We start from the raw sequence: 20,852 nt of genomic DNA on the forward strand, positions 1-20,852 counted from the left end.
ACCCTGTCCGTTTTCAATCATGCCGCATCATAGCATAGCCAGATTTTGGACACTCTTTGCTTGGTACGACTTAATCGGTCAAATTACTTTTAGTCCAGAGTTGTTCAACCATGGACGTGAACAACTTGTTTGTAACCTGATTGGTTGATTCATACCAAGCAAACGAGCGCAAGAGTTGGATCACTGAAAATTTGCAAGTGCCCGCCGGTCTTTAAAATAATTCTGCTCTCTTGTTCTTTTTCTTTCACTCCACCTTACAAATTCGAACAGTATGAGCGATATCAAGGAAATGCTTCAGGAAGCAGCGGCGCAAGTGGTCGAGACACCTCCATCGCCTGTGCACGATGAAGCCGAAAAGTCAGAAACGCTCGACGAAATGCTCACTCGTCATCGCGAAGAACAACGAGCACTGCAAACGCGAATCATCGGTCTTCGCAAATCAACCCCCAAAAGTGACAAGCGCAAAAAGAGAGAAATGAATTCCAAAATTGCAGACTTGGAATACGAATTAAAAACCAAACACGACAGAGAACTCAATGAACTCAATGGAATCAAGGACGACGACGGCCATGTAAATTTTCCTCCTTTGATCGTAAAAGCTCGTGTGACACTGACGTGCGATTATCGTAATTTTAGATCGACGATGGCATCTCACTGGAAACATTAAATCGTTTATCAGTGGAAGAGGAGCCTGTCGCACCACAACCCACGCCGGCCACTTCGCAGACAACCGCAAAGAAACCGAATCGACAAAAGCTTCGGAAAGAACGGAAAGAAGCCGAAATGCAGCGTCTTCGTGACGAAGCTGAGCAAGAAGCTGAAGGCCAAGTCGACATGGCCGCTGTCGAAAAATCTGCCATTGAGGAATTGCTCGTTCCTATGCGTCTACAAGTGAAACAGGTACGTGATGACACCTGTTTAATATCGCACACACCTTGGATTTTCTAATGGATGGTTTTCTTGCACTATCTAGATTACAGCCGATGGTCATTGGTAAGTGGAAGAATAGCGTCGTTTTGTTGTGATACGGTACATTGATCCAATTGTCATTCTCGGGTAGTCTATACAATGCTTTCTCTGATCAACTGTTGCGAAGATATAAGCAAGCCAATTCCTATACAGAATTACGCAAAATCGCGGCCGACTATATGCGAGAGCACCCTGATGACTTTATGCCTTTTTTGTATAAAGACAATGGTGACATGTACACGAAAGGTATGCTTTGATTAATATGTTCGTCACTAAAATTAATCAACAACTGAACGGCCATTATTGGACAATAGAGGATTTTGATCGATACTGTGATGATGTCGAAAACACCGCGGTTTGGGGTGGTGAGCTTGAGGTAAGCTGAAAACGGATTCTCTGGAATGACCTCCAATCACAGGTATTAACTTTGTGATTGTATAGATCTTGGCCTTGTCTCGCGCGAAACAAGTTCCGGTTCACATTGTCCAAATGGGTTCGCCAGTACTAAAAATCAATGAGGAGGAATATCCCGATAAAGTTCCTCTGAAATTAGCGTAAGTCTTCTTTTCATCATTGGATCCTCTCTAGACATTGAATGCTGACATGAACAATAGATACCATAAACATCTGTACACACTTGGAGCCCATTACAACTCTCTTGCAGACGCGTAAAAAGCTCAATCAGCAATGTGCTCAACGTTTTGGACAGCAACCTCAACCGCTCTAAAAATAGAAAGCAAAAAAAAAAAAGGATATCCTCAATCGAATGATGAGATCAACCACTTGACCATCCTTTTGTATTCTATCGCAATATACAGAAATTCATAGAATGACACACAGATCAAACTATTAATATGGAAAATCTATTATAGCCATCGAATAAATCCAAAAAGAACGCAGGTATTTATCTGTAATGTGAACTTTGTCAAAGCCTCCATTTTTGGCTTCCAGTTCCGGGACAAGGATGAAGAACTCGCGTACTTATTTTACCAAATACAAATAGAATATTCGTTTCCATGTGTGTCTGTATGTGTGTATTTGTGATTATATACAATTTATAAAAAGCATCTTTATATCTTATCCATGGGCTTTTTTTACCACATCTGTGGTTTCACGCTATCGTATGACCTAGAGTGCAATGTTCATTGGTCAATATGACGTGTAATTCGTGACATAATGTGATGCCTTACATTCACGTCTAAGAGACCCATTCCGCAGACAATACATTTTCGGCACTCGGATACTATCAGGTTCGTCAGCGAAGCATGATCGACCATGGATGCGGACGATGTGCCCACCAATTCGGGTTTCAAACTCTTTGCTCCACACGTCGCACACTTTCGGATATTGGGGGTAGCCAGTACCCGCAACGTCATGCTGCATTGTTCTGTGAGAAAAACGAGGGTGGTTAATCGTGAGACACTTTTGGTCAACCACAACCATAATTTTCAGCGCTTACCCCAGAAATGACCAGCTTGGCATATCGCTAAAGATTGATCGGATGGCGAAATCAGTAAGCACAAAGGTTAAGGAGAAGTACGGGTGATGATTGGGCTCTAACTATCGACATTTTTAAAAAAGGATATGTTCTTCGCAAACGGGGCATTTCTCGCGTGGAACCAATGCGAATAGCGTGGTTTCCTTTCCGCCCAATAATGCCATCGCACGATCCAGTTCAGTATCCAGCGAGGTATAAACACTGGATGATGGGAACACGCGGCCAATTCGCTCATAGACATCTTTGCTTAACTCGACAAGATGTCGAGGGGCGTCAATTTGACGCAATGCTCGATCACAAAGGAGTAGCATGACCATGATATCGTCATCTATCGTCATAATGATTAGGACCATAGAGCATACAATTGCAATTTAAGAACCTGTACCATGATACGATTGAAATTCCGCATCCGACATGTCCAATAGATATTGTAATATGGCGGTCAGATAATTTCCCCAAGCCAGCTTTTGAGCTTTGTCGCAAATGTTCTTTAGATACGTGGCTGCCTCGATTGGTAGTTCATAAAACTAACACAAATAGAACCTTCAATTTTAGATTGACGCACGTTCCGGCAATAGTCATGACCCCACCATACTTTGAGTGCAAAGTGAATGTAAAGCAACATGCGCGCTGCGCATGCTTGCATATTGTCATACAATCGTTCATGTAAAGACTGCTGCTTGCTATCATTCCGTTGAGCGATATGTTCCATTCGAGGCTTCTGCTTTTCCCTTTTGTACCTGTTCTGTGTCACGTCTTGCTCCATGATCCGCTCAAAGACGGATAACCACGAAATGATGGACTTTGGATCATCATCCTTGGTCAAATACTCTAGATGTTCATATAATAGACTTTGGATCGACTGTGTGAACACTACCCAACAATGCATCAACAATTATGAGTTGAGTAAACCAATTTACATGCCGAACCAATTCATCACTTACGAAATTCCGGTTTCTGAATCAATTGGTTGATACTTTCACTTAGAGAGTTGAGAGTCGATTCACTGTTTGGTTCAGCATGCATAATAAAAGCCAGCGAGGTTTGCATCGTTGTTTCGCCTCGATACGTGACATCTGCATTCGGTCTCAACCTATTTCACGGTCACTGTTTAGAATAAAATAACAACAGGACCACATTTTACTGGCCAGTCAACGTACGAGAATAAGATGGCGGTGTACAGTTCTCGGGAAGAGACGGCTGTGCCCCACAAGATCGGCATCACCTCACTCGGAGGGAACAGGTTGCCTTCTTCGATATCCGTCTGCTCTTCCGTCCATTGTTGGTTATATTTTTGTAGCAGCTTACGGTTCACCATGCTCGAGTCGTCTTCCAGATAAACCAACTGACCGCCACGAAGGGTGAGCACGACACATTCACCTTCAAATGTATATACCCGCATAAATTCGCCGTCTAACGACCAGTTCGCTCCTACATTTGAAGGGAAAAAAGGGAATATTAGCTTGACCGTATCCCTTTGCATTATGGATGAAATCAATTGTACCTGAGAGCCCCATAGCGGAATACTGTAATGGATAGTTGGTCCATTCATCTTGCATGGTCACCTTGTCTCCGTTCACCTGAATGGTAGCAGCATAAACGGTAATACTTTTGGCTACCACTAGTTTGATCGTCTGACTGTGACTCTGGAGAATCAATGTCAGTGCACCGTCCATTTTATATATGCGTTCAATGAATTTCAGGGATATACTCACGAAATCATCCCATGTTCTTACGAGAGTAGGGACTACATTATCATGTTCAAACCAAGTTTTAAGCGTTTTGGCTTTAACAGACGACACACGGGTTTCTTGCTCTTTGATTGCAATTGTCACCGTCACGGAGGACAAAGCCACAGTGCCATCGCTGCAAGTGGATAAAAGATAAGCGGTGTCTACAATTGAAGATCTCATAAGAGCGTGTATCGAACACTACAACCCAACACCGTGCTCACTTACATTGATGATTGTTTTTATGCCAGTCAGTCCAACGCAAGAGATTGACAAACGACCGGTGAGGCTGAAGAGTGATTCCGTGACGAATGCCCTTATGCTTTGCGAAACTATGAACAATGAACAACACGTTAATTGCTGCCACCTGGGATGCGACAACCATTCAATTTTATGTAAACCCATATCTAACCTCCAGATATTGATTTCACCCACTTTATTGCTGAGAGCGAGCAATGCTGGCTTTTCAGCCAAAGAATCCCCAATGATACGGGATGACCACGCTGCATCTGTATCGCAAAAAAAAAAAAAAAAAAAAAAAAAAGTAAACGTAAATTGTCGAGCGACCCAATAAAAATTGATTGATACTTTACATAACGTTTGAAAACGGTCGATCTCATGGACAGTTGAAAATTTACGTGCTCCATCCAAGGCAATTTTCCGGATCATGGATGTCATATCAATTGCCTACATCACAACAATAAAAAAAAAACGAATTCTAGCCTCCAATTCTTTTTCTTGGGGTGATATGTGTTTGATTGGTGCTTACGAGTGTCCAATCCATTTTTGGGTCTTTCTCCGCCCGATTATAAAGAAACACGCGATGCTTTGTGGTCACGACGGTCAAAAAACAGCTACAGTTCGTGCAGTGAGCAGAAAGAAAGACATGGTTTGTGTGCAAGCGATCGGTTACCCTTGAGTGGATGTGAGGCCGGTGGGAGACCAAACAGCGCATCGGTAAGATTCAGGAAGAGCATAAGCTGGTTGAAGGGGTCTATCGACGACTGGAAAGACAGGTGCATGATGAGCGACAGGTGCATTTCGCAGAACCATATTGAAAGAAGTAGCTCACCACTCATTTCGTCAAAGTCGTCTTTGGCTTCCTCCACGGGCTCAAGACTGACGTGATCGTAAGGATCCACATCGGACGATACGCTGACCAGAATCGGGGTCTTTATTGAACAAACATTTTAGTTTGAATTGACATGCACGCGAATCCAGTTACGTGCTCATACCAAAAGATAAATGTTGTTCTCCAGACAGACGACTAGATTGTTATCCTCTGACCAGCCAACACAGTCGAGAAAGAATGGTTTATTCACCACATTGATGCTGGGTCGCGCATCCATTTTCGGTTTACTAGGAGTCAGACGCGCGCGCACTGATGTGAAAGAAATTCAAACCATTTAATGCAAAAATTAATACAGTCACGTAACTGTCAAGTGAAAACGGCTTCATGATCGAGTGAAAAAAAATGCCAAAAGTTGTTATTGTATAAATGATGCAAAAAAAGGTTATGCCAGATTAAAAAAGAAAAACAAATTAACTATAAAAACAATGCGTCTAAAAAGGTTATTAAATTAATGTTGATGATAATGGCCAACCCACAAGACGACGTCTTGTTCTTCCATGACAGCGGCAATACCACTGTAATAAGCTCCAAGAGCGGCCAAATAAGCTGTAACACCTGTGAAAATAGCAAATGACCAATTAATATCCGTGTTTGAATCATTCCCATTTCGTTGCCATGATTATCAACTTACCACTGACACGGAGAATAGGAGAAATGCTCGTCATATAAAAGACGGCTTCCAATAAAAGAGTGAGGAACACAAAACCAAGACACCAGGATAAGATAAAGGTTCCTGCTTTGATCTTCAAGGACATCAAGAGAAGCATCAGGGTGTAAAAGGCCCACATAAAGTGATAGATAGCGTTGGCTCTGTTGACATCGAAATCGGTGGTGTAGGCTGCCATGCTTTCGGCAAAGGCAGGCAACATAAGTAAACCAGTACCCGTCCAGAAACCACCATAAGATACCAAGATGGTAGCCGAGAAAGTACCACCATAGAAAAAGTCCAGGAAACTGATATGTGAAGGTAAGAACAAGAATGAGTTTAAATTGCTTTTTAGTTCATATCCGTGTGAACATAAAGAAAAAAGCGCTTTCTTTTTACTTACCCAGCGATGTATTGGGCTAATCCACCAAACATAATTGCGGTGGGGAGAAGAACGTGATTCGACATTCCAGGCAAAAATAAATTGAAAGTACCGAGAAGAATTGTCACGGTGGCAAAGGACCAAAGACCTGGTTTGCAATAATAAAAAAGATTGATATAAGTCAACCATGCCACTTTTTTTCGGTTTACAGTTATCCATTACCAAGTACACCAGGATTGCCCATAGTCAAGGGTCGACGACGATCTTGACCGTTGACAGTGACGCTGGCTCTACGGGTCATGGCCTTGTATGTGGGATAATGATGATAGTGTTTGGTGTGTTTGCCGTTGGGATCCATTTGGTTGACCTCATGCATGCCGGTATTATACTCTTCCTGATCCATGGAAGCGTCTTCAGGCAAACGGACAGAGGGAAGATTAGCAGGGTCAGTGTTATTCATGACGGTAATGAAGAGGGGAAGAGAGCCAGTGGTGATGTAAAGGGATTAAGTAGAAATTAAAATCCAAATGATCCACTGGCTTATATATACAGCATTCCGCACAATCACACCACGACGGCTCGATTAGTTAATCTCGCTGTTTTTCGGATCCGATCGCGCTGTCAACCGAAATGCATGACGAAAACGGCAAATAAATGAACGTAATGTCTCACATTACCACTCACTCGATTATTCTTTTTTTGTGAATTTTCCCTATCATCGAAATCATATTCCGGTTTATTCATCAAAATTCCCTCATTTTTCCATGATAGAGCTTTGATCCTTGCTATTCGTTTTTCTATGGAAGGCATCAAAACACTAAAGAGTTTTCGTTCTACATAAGAAGGCACTACCACCAAAAATAGTGGCGGTGAGTATTGGGGCAGCATGTGTAAAATTTATTTTTATTATTGTTTTCTCCCTCTTACAGAACAATAACTATGGCAGGCGTCAAATATTGTCATGTCAACAACAGTTATCATGTTGATCAAGCTATAGTTGCGTAAATTAGTTCAAAGCAAAGTTTTTTCAGCTCTTTTTCGAGTGGGTTGGGCTGTCGCTATCATGAAACCATCCATTTGAAACATTGCATGCTTGAAATCTTTAATAAGTGAACGGAGTTGTTTTCAACATGAAAGCTACTTTGCCAACTAATTGAATCGGCCCTGATTTTGCACCTCGTGATTTTCCGCACAGATCAACAATGATCTGTTTTGCTCGCCTGTTGTTTGTATCACTTGTTCATCTTTATATCCCGCAAAGCGCCGGCATATTCGCAGATCATTTTTTCTAGTTTTTTCAAAGTCCCCTCCATCCTTCTGCTGCCCACTTTTTTTTCAATCACCGTTCGGCGTTTGAAACCGGGTTGAGACACCGGTGTCATGCTATTTCTTCCGGAAGGATAAAATAAACACCCGAAACAAATGAGCCAGCAGCTGCTCCCTCTATATACTCTCAAAAGTTTTTGTTAACATTTTTTTATTCATTCTCGAAAAATAAATAAAAAATAATTATCACAATTTTTCGGTTCCAAAATATAAACAAAAACGACATGATGTAATTTCTTGGCTGCACTGTATATTTTTAAGAATAAACTTCTTTTTGTTTTGTGTCGTGACTTTCTCTGTGGTTACTGTGGAGTCGTTTTATAATTAGTCTTCTCCACATAAGTTGGAATATCGGTCCATAAGTTTGGATAATAGTAAGCATGAGTGCTTTTCTCCGACAGTCCTTGCGCGTAATGCACGCTCGCGGGTTGCAGTGGCACCGTCACGAAACCTTCGGCAGCGTATTTCACTGCTTTTTCTTGAACTAGAGCATTATACCTGTCATCAAATTCTATGAGAATAGCCTACACCAGTCGCCTTTCCATGTTAATTTTCCATGGTTGTGTCACTTTGAAGAAAAACCAAAAATGGATACTTGCATAAACTGTCTTGTGCCAGGGACGCCAACCAAACAGGTGTGGCCGGATGACGGTGGCTCCATTTTTTGTGAATCGAAAATTGATGCCGCGGACGTTTTCAATGGCGTTCAGTTGATTGCAAACTTGCATCACTGTTTTTTCAAACTAAACTTTCCACTAAGTTTTCCATTTTAACTGAACCCCAAACCCCACCCGCCAATATACCTTTATTTGGGACCTTCTATGTTTCCAAAAGACCAACAGAGACACCGCCAACATCAGGATGGGCATTATCACCAAAATATAAGGTCGTTGTTGTACGTGGTTCCACATCATATAAATGGCAGCCCCCAATAATATCCAAACTGTCCACACAATCCCCAGCCAAAGGCCGGTATTTCCAGGCGGGGGTGACTCGCGCATTGTTCGATTGATCGTACTCATCGCAGAGCAAAAATCTTGCACACTTAGCTGATATGGAGGGTTAATTTGTTTAAAAAAAGGAAGAAAAAAGGGTGACAGGATTTTTCTCTCTCAAGTGGCATTGTCCATATCATCGATGCAACTTACTATACCATGGAGATCAAACGTATATTGATCATCAAACTTTTTGTTAAGCAGCATAAAATAAAGCGACTTCATGTTTTCTGATGAATTCTGAGGAAGGAATGGAATGTGTGATATTGAAAAAAGGAACGGAAACTGGGGTCGATGATACGCTGAAAGGAAAGGAAGGAAGGAAGGAAAAAAGCACTGAAGGAAATGCAGTAGTAGATGATGAAGTGTTGCGACATTTCACAGCTTACAAAAATATTTATGGGACTATTGCTCCACCATATTATCTCCATGGAGAGGAGAAATGTGACGAAGAATAGGGGGGAAGGTCTTGACACCGATATATACAAAGTACTTTTACTCGCTGGTCGATGAATTACTAGGTAGAAAATATTATCAGGGAGTTTCACACTATGCTCCCTGTTGTGCTTTTAGCAATAATCCATGGACACGGCGAAAAACAGTGTCTATTGTTTTCTTTTTGTAACATCATCCTTTTGTGAAAACCTTGATTAAAAAAGGCACTTGATAAAAAAAAATTTAATCAGTTTTTCTTAATCCGTAAAAGGGACAAGTAAAGAGTTCAGTTACAATTTTTTTTTTAAAAAAAATCTATGTGGTATAAAATGCACAATAATGGTACGCCGCTTCGTTGTTTTTTGGGATATCGTTCCTTTCTTTTAAGTGCTGTCACAGTATAAGAAATACCATCGAGAAGCATCACGCGCTGTGTCTTTATTGAATACCAGCGTACTTTTGTTGCTTACGATCCTGTCAAGCCTAATATTTGATTATGCTGCCGACGAGCTTGCTTTTGTCCGCTGTTCAAGCTATCGTTCTCTTCATCAAAAGGTGCAAAGCCCATACCCATCTTTCCTGCTTGTGTCAAATGGTCAGGCATAGCGCGATCTTCGAAATCCTTCTCACAATGATTTCCTGGAAAATCAGGGGGAGTTCTTTCGACCAATGGTATATCAGTTTCCTAGCTCTTCAAATATCAAAGTAATGGCTTTTTACTTACAAGCCTAGGGAGAATGCATCCCGCTGACGGCGAAGATACTCTGAGTTGCGACGACATATGGGCGTGGAGGGTATGTACAAAACCGATGAATCACTCTTCATTTCATTTTTTGGCTCCACGGCGTGGGCTAGGTCACAGTGCCTAGGCTGGGAAGGTGAATATGAAATACGGACTTCTCAATTTCCGATATTGACATACCAAAATACACCATCACCAGGTTCCACCGGCGAGACGGATACCATGATGTCGGTGATATGCGGATGATGTTCCGCCGTAATTTCTTGACATCGGCCGGGCCAAGCACCCATGAAATCATTCTTGTCAAGGTATTCCTTCAATAACGGTTTCATCATAAAATAAGCCGTTTGCTCACGGATAAGGGGACACACGCGTAACGTTCCACCGTTGGGTTCGATTTTGGATAGGGCGAGCCATCCCTGAAAAATACGAAACATAGAGCATCCTGAAGGTGATTCATAAAAATCCATCTCAGCCTCGATGCGATGAGTGACATCAAACGGATCGTAGTCTTCCCACTGTCCTTGCAAAATTTTTTTGTAGCATTGTCGATATTCAGGATCTTCCCAACCTTTTTGACTATTAGTGTCTATGTCGTTACGGACCATCAAATGAAATCAGGGCATTTACATACGTTCGATTGAACCACCGTCAATGTGACCTCCAAGAGCAAACTTGGCGTCGCCCGGCTGACGGATACGCAATCGATCACAGTAAATGAGATTTCTTGTCAGGTCAATGGGAGCATTGCCGTGCGTGTGCCATAACTGGTTCAACGCCACCGCCGTTGCTGTAAAGTTGGGATGGCTGCGAGCGGCTACTTGGGATGTGGCCCAATAAATTTCCCACGCTTGCGGATGATCTTCGGGGTAACCGACAATCCCGGGATGGCGCTGGATGTATTTCTGAATTTGATCCTTGTATTCTACTGCAAGTGCTTGATCCACAATATTTCGGACAACTACTGCACCGCGTTTCTTGACTTCTTTTGCTACAGACTCTGGCAACTGGCCACCATTGGCACGGATAGTTTTGATGTCTGTTTCAGGAATGACCGAAGAACCTCGTTGTCGGATCTCAATCGCCTCCTTTTTGAGATGGTTTAGCAAGCGATCAAATGCCCTTTGTAGTACGGCAGGGTCTTTGGGCGCGATGCTCTTTTTCAGATCAATGAAACGAGGACCGAGCGTGGGTCGGGAAGCTCCCAAATGTGCAAAAACAGATGAGATATTCCCTTTGGCTTTCGACTTGATCGCGGACTGGAGCATCCTTGTAGAAAAAATGAAAAAAAAAGGTGGGAAAAAAAAAGTGAGAATCCAAATATTTGATTGATCATTTGAGCTTTTCCTGTGTCCGAACAATTTATGTATCAGTTGCAATTCGTTTCAAATGCAGCATTCGGCAAGCCATTGTTTAATGCTTGTTGTGGTAGACTCATACTGTGGTGCCACTTTGCCGTTTTATTTGTTAAATGGGGGAAAATGTCTGCGCAAAGAGAGTATTCAAAACATGCGTACACATTGGGCCGTTCAATACTTCATATGCATTGGGAACTTTTTTTCCAACTTATTTTCAACCAATCAAGTCAACTGTTTTTTTCTCGAAATACCCCACAATCATCGATTCATCAATCTTAACGTATCCTCGGAGCGCCGCTGTTGGTTCAGTAAAGATCGGCGACCTCACGAAAACTTCTAAACCAGCAACTGTCATCCATCTGTGATTGAAAATGCTGTAATGAGCGTAAATGATTCTTCTATTTTAGACTTTTTTATTCAGTTTTTCTTTTTCGGTCCATAATTTGACTTTTCAGGAGGTTCAACCTCATGATTTAAATCCTAGAGATCATGACAAATGGTATCAGTATTTGGTCAGAACCCTCCAGTTTCATGAGCAACTTACTTCTTGACAATCTGTACAACATCCTCATCCTGAAGGATATGTTCTTTACCCACTTTCTGAGGATTATGCTTCACAGAAGAACCCCAAACGTATGCACACTTGAACTGTTCCATAATAGCCTTGTGAATACTCAGACAAAAATCTTCCACTGAACACTTGTCACTCGTCAACACGACAGGCTGTTCGTAATCTGGCAGTTGACCCTTGGGTTTTGTGTAGATTCTGACCAATGCCAATTTCTAAAACAACATTGATGAGTACCCGAGCGATCCGATATATATATGCCAAGGCAATGAAAAAAATATGTTTACCTTCCACATGGTCTCCAGCAGTTCATCGAAATTCCATTCATGATGAGCACAGATAGGAACGGCATTAGGAATCTTGTAGATCAAATCCAATTCCTCAATAGAGATCTGATCAATCTTGTTAAGCACATAAATGCACGGGATATAAATACTAAAACAAAAAAAAAAAAGGTCAATGGATTGATGCGCCGAGCTGCCACTGGAAAATTGTGTTATTTACCGATTGCCCTACAAAAGGAAACAGTAAGTAAAAATGGAAACCAGACAAAGCAACGGTAACTTTCAGCAAGAAAAACCTACTTCGACAACATCGATGAGATCATCGATGGTTGAATCTTCTTTGAAAGAAACATCGGCGTTGTGAATTCTGTACTCGCTCAATACCGCCTTGACTTCTTCTTGAGTGATGTGAGTCAAGGGAACAGTGTTGGTCATGTTGATGCCACCCTTTTCCTTCTTTTTGAAAATGATGGCCGGAGGTTTCTTGTTCAATCGAATACCGAAGCCTTCCAATTCTCTTTCAATGATCTTCTTGTCCGTCATCGGCTTCAACACATCAAGCACAATGAAAATAAGAGAACAAGTACGTGCCACTATTTCCGCGTCAATTGAAGGCTCCCATATATAAAAAAACATTATAGCAAGCATACCTGCAATGACCTGACGACCACGACCTTTACCGTCCTTGGCACCTTCAATAATACCGGGAAGATCGAGAATCTGTTTTGGGGTTTGTGAATTTAGTTTGCATGCAAAATTTGTATTCTGTAAGATGAAATTGCATTACCTGAAGCTTAGCACCCTTGTACTGAACCACACCAGGCACGGTGGTAAGGGTTGTGAACTCGTAAGCACCAACTTCGGAATGAGTACCAGTCAACTTGGACATGAGCGTCGATTTTCCTACAGAAGGGAAACCGACAAAACCGATACGAGCGACACCCGTCTTGGCCACATCGAAACCAACTATATATACCGAGAAAACAAGCATGTGAGCACGACAGATACTTTCTTCGACTTCAATTCTTGGTACGCACCACCGCCACCGCCACCGCCACCGCTGGGCATCATGATTTCTCGCTTCAACTTGGCCAATTTAGCCTTCAGTTGACCCAAATGATAAGACGTAGCCTTATTCTTTTGGGTTCGAGCCATTTCGGACTATATAAAGGAAAAACAAGCCATTTAGCTGACCACACTCTTTCTCTGATTGCTTATGGCTGCCCCCAATTGACAGGATATGTACCTCGATTTCCTAAAGAAAAAGTAGTGCTTATAATAAGTATACACTTTAAAGCGAAAACAAAAGGTTTAAAAAGACATTTACCTTGATTCTTTCGACAACACTCATGATTTATCAAAGATTATGGCAGAAAATGAACAAAGTGCTTTGGTCTTCGAAAAAAACTACTAAATCCAAAGAATTTTTGGGACCAACGGTGACTGTCCCTTTGAACAAAAAGAACTCTGATTGGATCAGACATCGCTTTGTCTCTCTCCACAAAGTGTCATCCAATCAGAGCCGATCAAAACCATCTTTGCACCTGCCTTTGAGAGAATAACAGAAAACGACATTATATCAACACCCCAAATGCTAAAGTCTTCTCGGGTAAAAAGCTTAGAAGCAACATAGGCATCAATTTATGGCGTGAAAAAAAGTTTTTTGCCCTTTTTACTGGCGAGTAGCTTTCGCCGGGCATGGAAAACCGACGAATGAACAACTCTGCACGTGAAATTCGCGTGAAGTCACGTGATCCGCTTACGACAATGTATATGAACTAGAAATTTTGCAGTCACTCTATCCTGCTTGTCCGAGTGGTCTAAGGAGTCAGACTTAAGATCTGATCCTCGAAAGAGGGCGCGAGTTCAAACCTCGCAGCAGGAAACACATTTTTACTATTTTTGAGCTGCAAATTTTTTTTTTTTTTGGCTTGAAAATAAAGAGCTTTTCTTTTTACTATGGGTTGATCAGCACGAGTTCGTTCCGGTATTAATTGAAGCAATAAAGGTTGGAAGGGATTGATGATCGCCTGGTATTCTTTGACCGTATGCAAAAGTGTTTGTATGGTTGCGCATTTGAACGACGAAATAGAAAAGACATACAGCTGATGGCTCGTATCGACGGTCGTGCTCCAACGCGATCGTGGATAGTTCCTCGATATACAGATGAAATGATCGCCATTCTTTATAGCCGTAGGTTGATTCGATGGGAAAAAGACGAACTTCCAGAAAGAGAGAGACTTAACACAAACGGTTTGTGTCAGTGCAGTGAATACAAAGTCTTTCCCAGCCTTGTTCACACAATCTACCAGCCTCCCCCATGCTTCGAGTTGTGGTTTTCTTTCCAATTCTGAGTTGATCTCATACACACAAAAGATAAAGAGTTCACTGCATATCCTTTTATTGAATTCTAAAAAAGATTTCGTCTAAAAGAATGAAGCATCCAGCTTAGGTGGCTTAAGCGATGGTGACCTCAACCTGTGTGAAAAAAGCAAAGCAATGAGTAACTAAATTCATGGGTGAATAAGATGACAAATTTGTTTCTTACCTCTACACCGGGTTCGATGGAGATGGAAGTGATCTGCTTGACGATCTCGGAGGGAGAGTGCAAGTCGATCAAACGCTTGTGAATTCTCATCTCGTAGCGGTCGAAAGTCTCGGAACCGTTACCGCAAGGAGACTTACGGGTGGTGATACGGAGGACCTTGGTGGGGAGACGAACGGGACCCTTGACCTTGAGCTGCTTGTCCTTGGCGCGCTGAATGAGATCAGCAGACACCTTTTCCAAGTTCTTGACATTGCGAGAAGTCAAGGTGATGCGAATGCGGTGAATCTTGGGCTGAGGTTGTTGTTCCTCAAGACCGGGCTTTTGAGTGGCGTTCTTAGCGACGTAAGACATTTTATGCTAATATATCCCTAAAGAAGATAGAAAAAGACTATGAGCTAACTGTTGGGTGCTTCTAACGAACCGCTCGCGTCAAAAACCTACCAGCGGTGACTAAGTGGGCAGCAAAAGAGAAAGACCGTTCATTTGCCAGCGGAAAATCTTATTTATTTTTTGGGAAAATTTTTTTGACACTCCATTGGCCAATGGAAACTATGGCTTCGCACAAGCCACTTCCTCCCCTCTTGCTCTTCCACCCGCCCCATGGACCCATCATCAAAAATGTGCATGACCGATTTGATTTAACAATCGTCAGTCTCTTTAAATGTACCCTATGTTTTTCTATACTGCTAATGTAGATAAGAATGGCTTTTAGAGAAGTGTCGCGTTAATGTAAAATCAAAAATAAAAATAATTTACAAGTGAATTGTATGATGATCATCAGAGATAAAATCCCAAAGTTTATATAAAGCGAGCTTGCTGAGAAGCCATTTAATTGTCGTCAGCATTATAGTATCTCTAAAGTGTGTCTTTACTGTATTTTTTTTTACATTATTTGCCAAGTATTGTCAATCTTGAATTGCGCCAACATGTTATCAAGGAAAATTACACGCTAATGTAATCAGTAGTGGTAAAAAAAAACAAAAATTGCAGGGAATAGTTGGCTCTACCAAAAATAATAGGCCTGCAGCGCTGTTATCTCTTTGAGGCACTGGAACACATAGGGCATTCAAACAATTATACTGCAATGATACGCGGCATGTGGAAACCGCGAGATAAGGAAATTAGCTTCCGGGGGAGGGGGCGGGGAAGACGTTGGTCTGGACCTGTCAATAATTATTCTAACCATGAACAGCTGATACTCAGATGGCTTCGACGTCCCCATACAAAAGGATCTTGCCGCGGATGCTTGTACCGCCTGTTTCGCAATGGCTTGATAAGCTTTGAATGTCGGATCATATCCAACTCGGCGGAAAGAATACGCCAACTGTCAGAATTGGCACGTGAATCTCTGGTATAATCACGCGTCAGAATCCATGGAGGTCGTTTTTGAAAAGCGGCGGATCCATGCTGCAAGTCAGCTGGAAGCACATGGGATGCATGTTCTTCTTTTTTGATCTCTGTGTCTGATTTCTCGTCGTATATCGCAACGTTGGGCATCGGATAGCCGCCGGAGTGTGTATCATACGTAAAAAGGCTTGGTTTATCCGCCGCATCGCACTGTGTAAATATCCTACTTTGTGGATATTAGCTTTTTTTCACCAAGAACAAATGAACTGTAGGCTTGATGGCTTTGAAAAAGCACTAAAAGACGGATGGTTTACCTTGATTTGGCAATCAGAAGCAGCAAGTGTTGATGTAGTGCGGTCAATGATTCGCACTGAAGACTTCCTTGCACTTGCGCAAAAATCGCTCGAGGTTCGGCAATCGGTGAAAACAAGTCTTGACACCTTGTTTCAGTGCAATCCGCATCTCCCCGCCTGGCTGAACGTGTGTTCCAGCAGATCGTAGAAAACATCACGGATCCAATGAGGAATAATAAGAAGCTAAATTCTGCAAAAGATACAGCGATGAGTTATGGGCAGCAGCCCGACCGCGCCATCAATATATATAGTTTACTGCTTTGTCACAAATTCCAGCGTTATCAATATCACATGGTACATTCTCGTGCATGATAAATGGGAGATAAGCACTCGATTCCCGATAGTGCCATTATCGTTCTCGAAGATAGAATTACATGCGTTTCGCTGATCTTCGAGTCAAAGCGTACCACACGGCTAGCTCGGAAACCAAAGGATTGCGCTGCTTTCTATGTCTGCTGTATATATAACAAGCCGTACACCCGCTGTGCAATGGATGCCACCTGCTACTGGATGCCGCACTCTTACATTGAGCGACATTCGTCAGACAAAAGCCTAACGCAATACGGCATAACCTGGGCGAGACTCTTGATGGAACTTTGGTATATTAATGTCAATACTCTGGCATACCATGAAACACTTTTAATGAACAAAGCAGCACTTATTGACCCCCTCCGTTCTGTCCCGCCCAAGGTTATGATAGATCTACAAAGATGTGTGGGAATGTTGGGTATTTAAAAAAAATGAGTTAGTAAGCTCTTTGGTTGATTCAAATTTCGTTGAGATATTTTACCTTTGATGTTTGATGCAGCAGATACCGAGGGCTTCCCGACCGAAATAAAGAAAGGATACAAATATAAAAAAAAAAGTAAATACAATAGGTGCGTCTGTAAAAACCCCCTAAAAACCCTGTGGGAAAAAAAAGGAGGAAAAGACTGCAAGAAGACTATTCACTAAAATACAAAATACATACTACAACTACAAAATAAAATGGTCGGGAAGAAATATCGAAGGCGATACCACGGGCAGCAATCCATATGAGAGGAACCTGGGGAGGACGCGTCAGCGTTTCCCGATGAGAAAGAGAGCCACACGACCGAAGATGTCCTTTGACGACAAAAACCGGATTGGCCATAATCTGGTGCCCGAACAAAGTAGAAAGGTTTTGGAGGGATGGATGACTTGCCAAGCGAAAAGAAAACCGGAGAGAAAACCAAAAGCTAAAGAAGGGGTAGAGAAAAAAGAACGTGAGTTTTTTCTTGTCGAAAAACGAATAGTCACATCACACAAAAGGTACCTTTTTTCATAATAATCGAATCGACCGGATCAGATACACGCCATAGTCTGGATGATGGATGATGGATGCAATGATAGTGAGGGATTTCCAGGCAAACAGAAGAGATGCAAAACTAAAGAAGAAGAAAAAATTCGGACAAAAATATGTGATTTTCCATGGATGAAACAATAGTCACCTCACTGATGCATGAATGATGAGCTACACAGATCGAAGCATATCTGCTCCATGTATCATTCGATTACTGAAGAGAATGAAAGGGCATATACAGTATAACTGACAGATAACCCAAATTAAATGATGCTACAAAACACCAGATCGTCGTATCGTCAATCACCTTTCTTCAAAAAAGAGCTCCACTCACATTTTATGTGAACGGCGACGATGCTCTGTTTGACCACAACTGGCGCAAACGGCATCTTGCTGCTGATTGTTTCGCCTATTATCGTGAAAGTGGGCAACGAGGCATGGTTGAAAGATGAAAAAAAGGTTTAACAGGTCTTGATAACTTAGTGTAGATCATGTGATTTACTAAATCGCTAATTTTTCAAAGATTTTAATAGTATCGTCGTCTTTCGAATAAAAATGTGAGTAGAGCTCTCTTTGAAGAAAAGTGGTTGATGATACGACTGGCGTTCTTCTGTAGCATCATTCAATTTGTTTTTTTTGTCAGTTATACTATATATGTCCTTTCACTCTCTTTCAATTTTCAATGAATCGAATAATACATAAGCAGACGTGCTTCGATCTATTGAGTTCATGCACCAGTAAGGTGACTATTGTTTCATCCATGGAAAATCATATATTTTTGTCTTCAATTTTATCTTTCTTCTTTTGATTTTCTCTCTCTCTTTCTGTTTGCTTGATAAACCTCACTATCATTGTATCAAGATCCCATCCGCATCCATCATCCAGACCATTCTTATCCCGTGTATCTAACTTGGTTAAATTGACCACCATCCTCAAAAAGGTAAGCGTCGAGTGGTCTACCATCGATTTTGCTCCGGCAAAACAGACTTACCTCTCCTTTACTTCCATCCTTCTTCCAGCTTCCGGTTTCCTTCGCCTGACAAGTTCTGGATACTACAAGTTGATTTTCTCTCGCCATCCATCCATCCATCCATCCATCTGGCGAAATCGGATGACGTCAAAGGCCATCGTCGGTGGTGTGCTCTTTTTAATCAGCAATGCTTACGTGTCCTCTTCATGTTCCTCTCCTTTGATTGCTTCTCATCATATGGTATTCGAGCTGTCTTCCCGATTATTGTATTTTTAGTTTATAGTTTGTATTTTATATTTTATATTTCATGTACATATTCTTTTCGCAGCCTTTTCCTCTTTTTTTTCCCACAGGGTTTTTTATGAGGTTTTTACTGACGCGACCATTGTTTTTTTATCATCATGTACTTTATTTGTTTTTCTTTCTTTTTATTCGGGGGACTCTCGATATCTGGAATCCAACTCGAAGTTACCGTCACTTATGGCCACGTCAATATTTTTTGCCTGCTCAAGCTGACACCACCGATCTATCACTTAACCGTCACTGGAAGCAATTCTATCGTCCGCATCGAAGAAGCTTCTTACCTGTGATCCGTATCATCTTTTTTTTTCCCGGTACACCATTTGGTTCAAAGGCAAGTCCAATTTCTTTTCCTTTGCTATGATGTAATGAACGTATACTAATTCAAATTTTTTCAATGTCATATAATCCAAGTCATGTCAAGCGATCAATGGCTATTGCAAACTCAAATAACAAAGGTAAAATATCTTGACGAAAATTTGAATCAATCAAAGAGCTTACTAACTCATTTTTTTTAAATACCCAACATACCCACACATCTTTCTAGATCTATCATAGCCTGGGCGGGATGGAACTGAGGGGGGGAACCAGTGCTGCCCTGCGCGTGTTCAGAAACAAATCACGTTGCAACGTATGCCATAAGGTTGTCATTAATATACCGAAGTTCCGTCAAGAGTTCTCGCCCAGGTTATGCCGTGTTTGCGTTAGGCTTTTTGTCTGACGAAAGTCGCTCAATGTAAGAGGGCGACCTCCGGTGGCAGGCGGCATCCATTGCACAGCGGGTGTACGGCTTGTTATATAGATATTGACACCCATTATCATACTCTCTCTCTTTGCATTTCTCGAACAATCAAAGGCTAAAGCATGATCATTCGAACTTTCAGACCATATACCGTAACGTAATAATCCGTCAGAATACGTGCCGTCAATCTCTGTGTAATGAAATCCTGCTCTCTTTTATTTCAGCGACGTTTGATCACAGCAAAAACATAAAAAATGTACACATATAAACCATGTAAAAAGACTATAGGAGGGCTATCATTTACTGTCTGCTCAACGCCCATTAGTCGACACCTGGACAGTATCTTGTATGTATATCTTCGCAATGGTCTTTTGCCGATGTTATGTTCTCAAAATGTTGTTTAAGATAGGATTTGTCGAAAGCATTTTATATATTGGAGATAATTGAAAAGCATACCTTATTTAATTGATTGACAGCGCTCTGTCAAGCGGGATTCCAGCGGTAATTGTTCAATGGCTCAAGGCACAACAAGGAACTGGTATCTTTCCAATCCAAAGACGGGTTACGAACCCTGATGTTATACTCTAAGTCTGCCACACAATGAATGAAACCATTCACGTCTACTAGAGACCCACCAGTGGAGGCTTTGACAATGGTAACTCTGGCAAACAGTATGGCGGGAGTTTTTGGGTGGCCGTTGTCCTGTTTTGGAAATACCGTAGATTTTCTGTGCAACCGATGAGATGATCCCCAATAACATCTGCCCGTTGATCAATCTTTGATGTGTATGAAAGCATATCGCACCGGCAAAATTATGTATAAACCCTCTACAACTGTTTTAGAGTGGTTGAAATGGGACCCAGAGCTGTAGTGAACTCTCACATTGTTTGATTAGCATTCTGTGCATTGGTCCATTGGGAATGATGGTTCCCATGAGCAACGGTTATGCTGTGTAGTTCATGGACCGCTGCGAATAACGTAAGCGAGGTGCCTGTTTACAGGAGCCCTATTTTTCCAAGAATATGACATAAATACGGGTACAAATAAACAAGACTATATACACCTCACCCTTTTTGAAGCCTTTTGTTATACACAACTCGATCGCTTTCTTTTTTCCTTCCTTTTTCTTTTTTTTTTTTTTTCCGTTGAGCGAATTTTTTTTCTCTGAAACTCCTACAGTTGTATGTGATAGATTCTCTAGGTGGA

At 41.7% G+C, this 20,852-nt stretch overlaps 8 protein-coding genes and 1 non-coding gene across 9 annotated transcripts; 2 read left to right on the forward strand and 7 right to left on the reverse strand.

The window, feature by feature from the left end:
- Nucleotides 1-205: 205 nt before the first annotated feature.
- BYT42DRAFT_582617 (uncharacterized protein) lies at nt 206-1,967 on the forward strand. Its single transcript, XM_051569705.1, has 7 exons — nt 206-571; nt 637-900; nt 974-993; nt 1,061-1,215; nt 1,284-1,345; nt 1,411-1,523; nt 1,584-1,967. Exons 1-7 carry the CDS (start codon nt 272-274, stop codon nt 1,639-1,641), a joined length of 972 nt encoding a protein of 323 aa, XP_051420078.1. The 5' UTR covers nt 206-271; the 3' UTR covers nt 1,642-1,967.
- BYT42DRAFT_582623 (transcription factor IIIC subunit delta N-term-domain-containing protein) lies at nt 1,968-5,672 on the reverse strand. The gene is made up of 19 exons (XM_051569706.1): nt 5,433-5,672; nt 5,270-5,369; nt 5,111-5,201; nt 4,967-5,051; nt 4,791-4,884; nt 4,610-4,706; nt 4,426-4,529; nt 4,183-4,361; nt 3,972-4,113; nt 3,628-3,898; nt 3,412-3,560; nt 3,208-3,340; nt 3,063-3,150; nt 2,853-2,994; nt 2,558-2,795; nt 2,429-2,484; nt 2,268-2,356; nt 2,160-2,212; nt 1,968-2,097 (listed from the first exon to the last, which is right to left on the reverse strand). The coding sequence occupies exons 1-18, from the start codon at nt 5,544-5,546 to the stop codon at nt 2,168-2,170; spliced, it is 2,217 nt and encodes a 738-aa protein (XP_051420079.1). The 5' UTR covers nt 5,547-5,672; the 3' UTR covers nt 1,968-2,097; nt 2,160-2,167.
- On the reverse strand, nt 5,673-6,854 carry BYT42DRAFT_520628 (GPR1/FUN34/yaaH family-domain-containing protein). The gene is made up of 4 exons (XM_051565274.1): nt 6,580-6,854; nt 6,379-6,505; nt 5,961-6,283; nt 5,673-5,884 (listed from the first exon to the last, which is right to left on the reverse strand). Exons 1-4 carry the CDS (start codon nt 6,815-6,817, stop codon nt 5,778-5,780), a joined length of 795 nt encoding a protein of 264 aa, XP_051420080.1. The 5' UTR covers nt 6,818-6,854; the 3' UTR covers nt 5,673-5,777.
- A 1,016-nt stretch (nt 6,855-7,870) lies between these two features.
- On the reverse strand, nt 7,871-9,032 carry BYT42DRAFT_582628 (uncharacterized protein). The gene is made up of 4 exons (XM_051569707.1): nt 8,832-9,032; nt 8,487-8,732; nt 8,283-8,426; nt 7,871-8,207 (listed from the first exon to the last, which is right to left on the reverse strand). Exons 1-4 carry the CDS (start codon nt 8,901-8,903, stop codon nt 7,986-7,988), a joined length of 684 nt encoding a protein of 227 aa, XP_051420081.1. The 5' UTR covers nt 8,904-9,032; the 3' UTR covers nt 7,871-7,985.
- A 352-nt stretch (nt 9,033-9,384) lies between these two features.
- On the reverse strand, nt 9,385-11,228 carry BYT42DRAFT_582631 (uncharacterized protein). Its single transcript, XM_051569708.1, has 4 exons — nt 10,490-11,228; nt 10,036-10,426; nt 9,838-9,978; nt 9,385-9,772 (listed from the first exon to the last, which is right to left on the reverse strand). The coding sequence occupies exons 1-4, from the start codon at nt 11,121-11,123 to the stop codon at nt 9,580-9,582; spliced, it is 1,359 nt and encodes a 452-aa protein (XP_051420082.1). The 5' UTR covers nt 11,124-11,228; the 3' UTR covers nt 9,385-9,579.
- A 236-nt stretch (nt 11,229-11,464) lies between these two features.
- BYT42DRAFT_582634 (developmentally-regulated GTP-binding protein 1) lies at nt 11,465-13,692 on the reverse strand. Its single transcript, XM_051569709.1, has 10 exons — nt 13,393-13,692; nt 13,312-13,320; nt 13,103-13,226; nt 12,853-13,031; nt 12,716-12,785; nt 12,366-12,658; nt 12,286-12,293; nt 12,069-12,216; nt 11,758-11,996; nt 11,465-11,693 (listed from the first exon to the last, which is right to left on the reverse strand). The coding sequence occupies exons 1-10, from the start codon at nt 13,414-13,416 to the stop codon at nt 11,687-11,689; spliced, it is 1,101 nt and encodes a 366-aa protein (XP_051420083.1). The 5' UTR covers nt 13,417-13,692; the 3' UTR covers nt 11,465-11,686.
- A 174-nt stretch (nt 13,693-13,866) lies between these two features.
- Nucleotides 13,867-13,950, forward strand: BYT42DRAFT_t119. The gene has a single exon. It is a non-coding gene; the product is annotated as a tRNA-Leu (tRNA).
- Nucleotides 13,951-14,470: 520 nt separating this feature from the next.
- On the reverse strand, nt 14,471-15,094 carry BYT42DRAFT_91081 (40S ribosomal protein S20). The gene is made up of 3 exons (XM_051572893.1): nt 15,055-15,094; nt 14,614-14,981; nt 14,471-14,543 (listed from the first exon to the last, which is right to left on the reverse strand). Exons 2-3 carry the CDS (start codon nt 14,962-14,964, stop codon nt 14,523-14,525), a joined length of 372 nt encoding a protein of 123 aa, XP_051420084.1. The 5' UTR covers nt 14,965-14,981; nt 15,055-15,094; the 3' UTR covers nt 14,471-14,522.
- A 692-nt stretch (nt 15,095-15,786) lies between these two features.
- Nucleotides 15,787-16,468, reverse strand: BYT42DRAFT_617050 (uncharacterized protein; the record flags this gene model as incomplete). The annotated part of the gene is made up of 2 exons (XM_051572133.1): nt 15,787-16,183; nt 16,275-16,468. 2 exons carry the CDS (start codon nt 16,466-16,468, stop codon nt 15,787-15,789), a joined length of 591 nt encoding a protein of 196 aa, XP_051420085.1.
- Nucleotides 16,469-20,852: the final 4,384 nt, after the last annotated feature.

Source organism: Radiomyces spectabilis, assembly GCF_025331425.1.
Source record: "Radiomyces spectabilis strain NRRL 2753 chromosome Unknown BYT42scaffold_12, whole genome shotgun sequence".
Taxonomy (NCBI): Eukaryota; Fungi; Mucoromycota; class Mucoromycetes; order Mucorales; family Radiomycetaceae; genus Radiomyces; species Radiomyces spectabilis.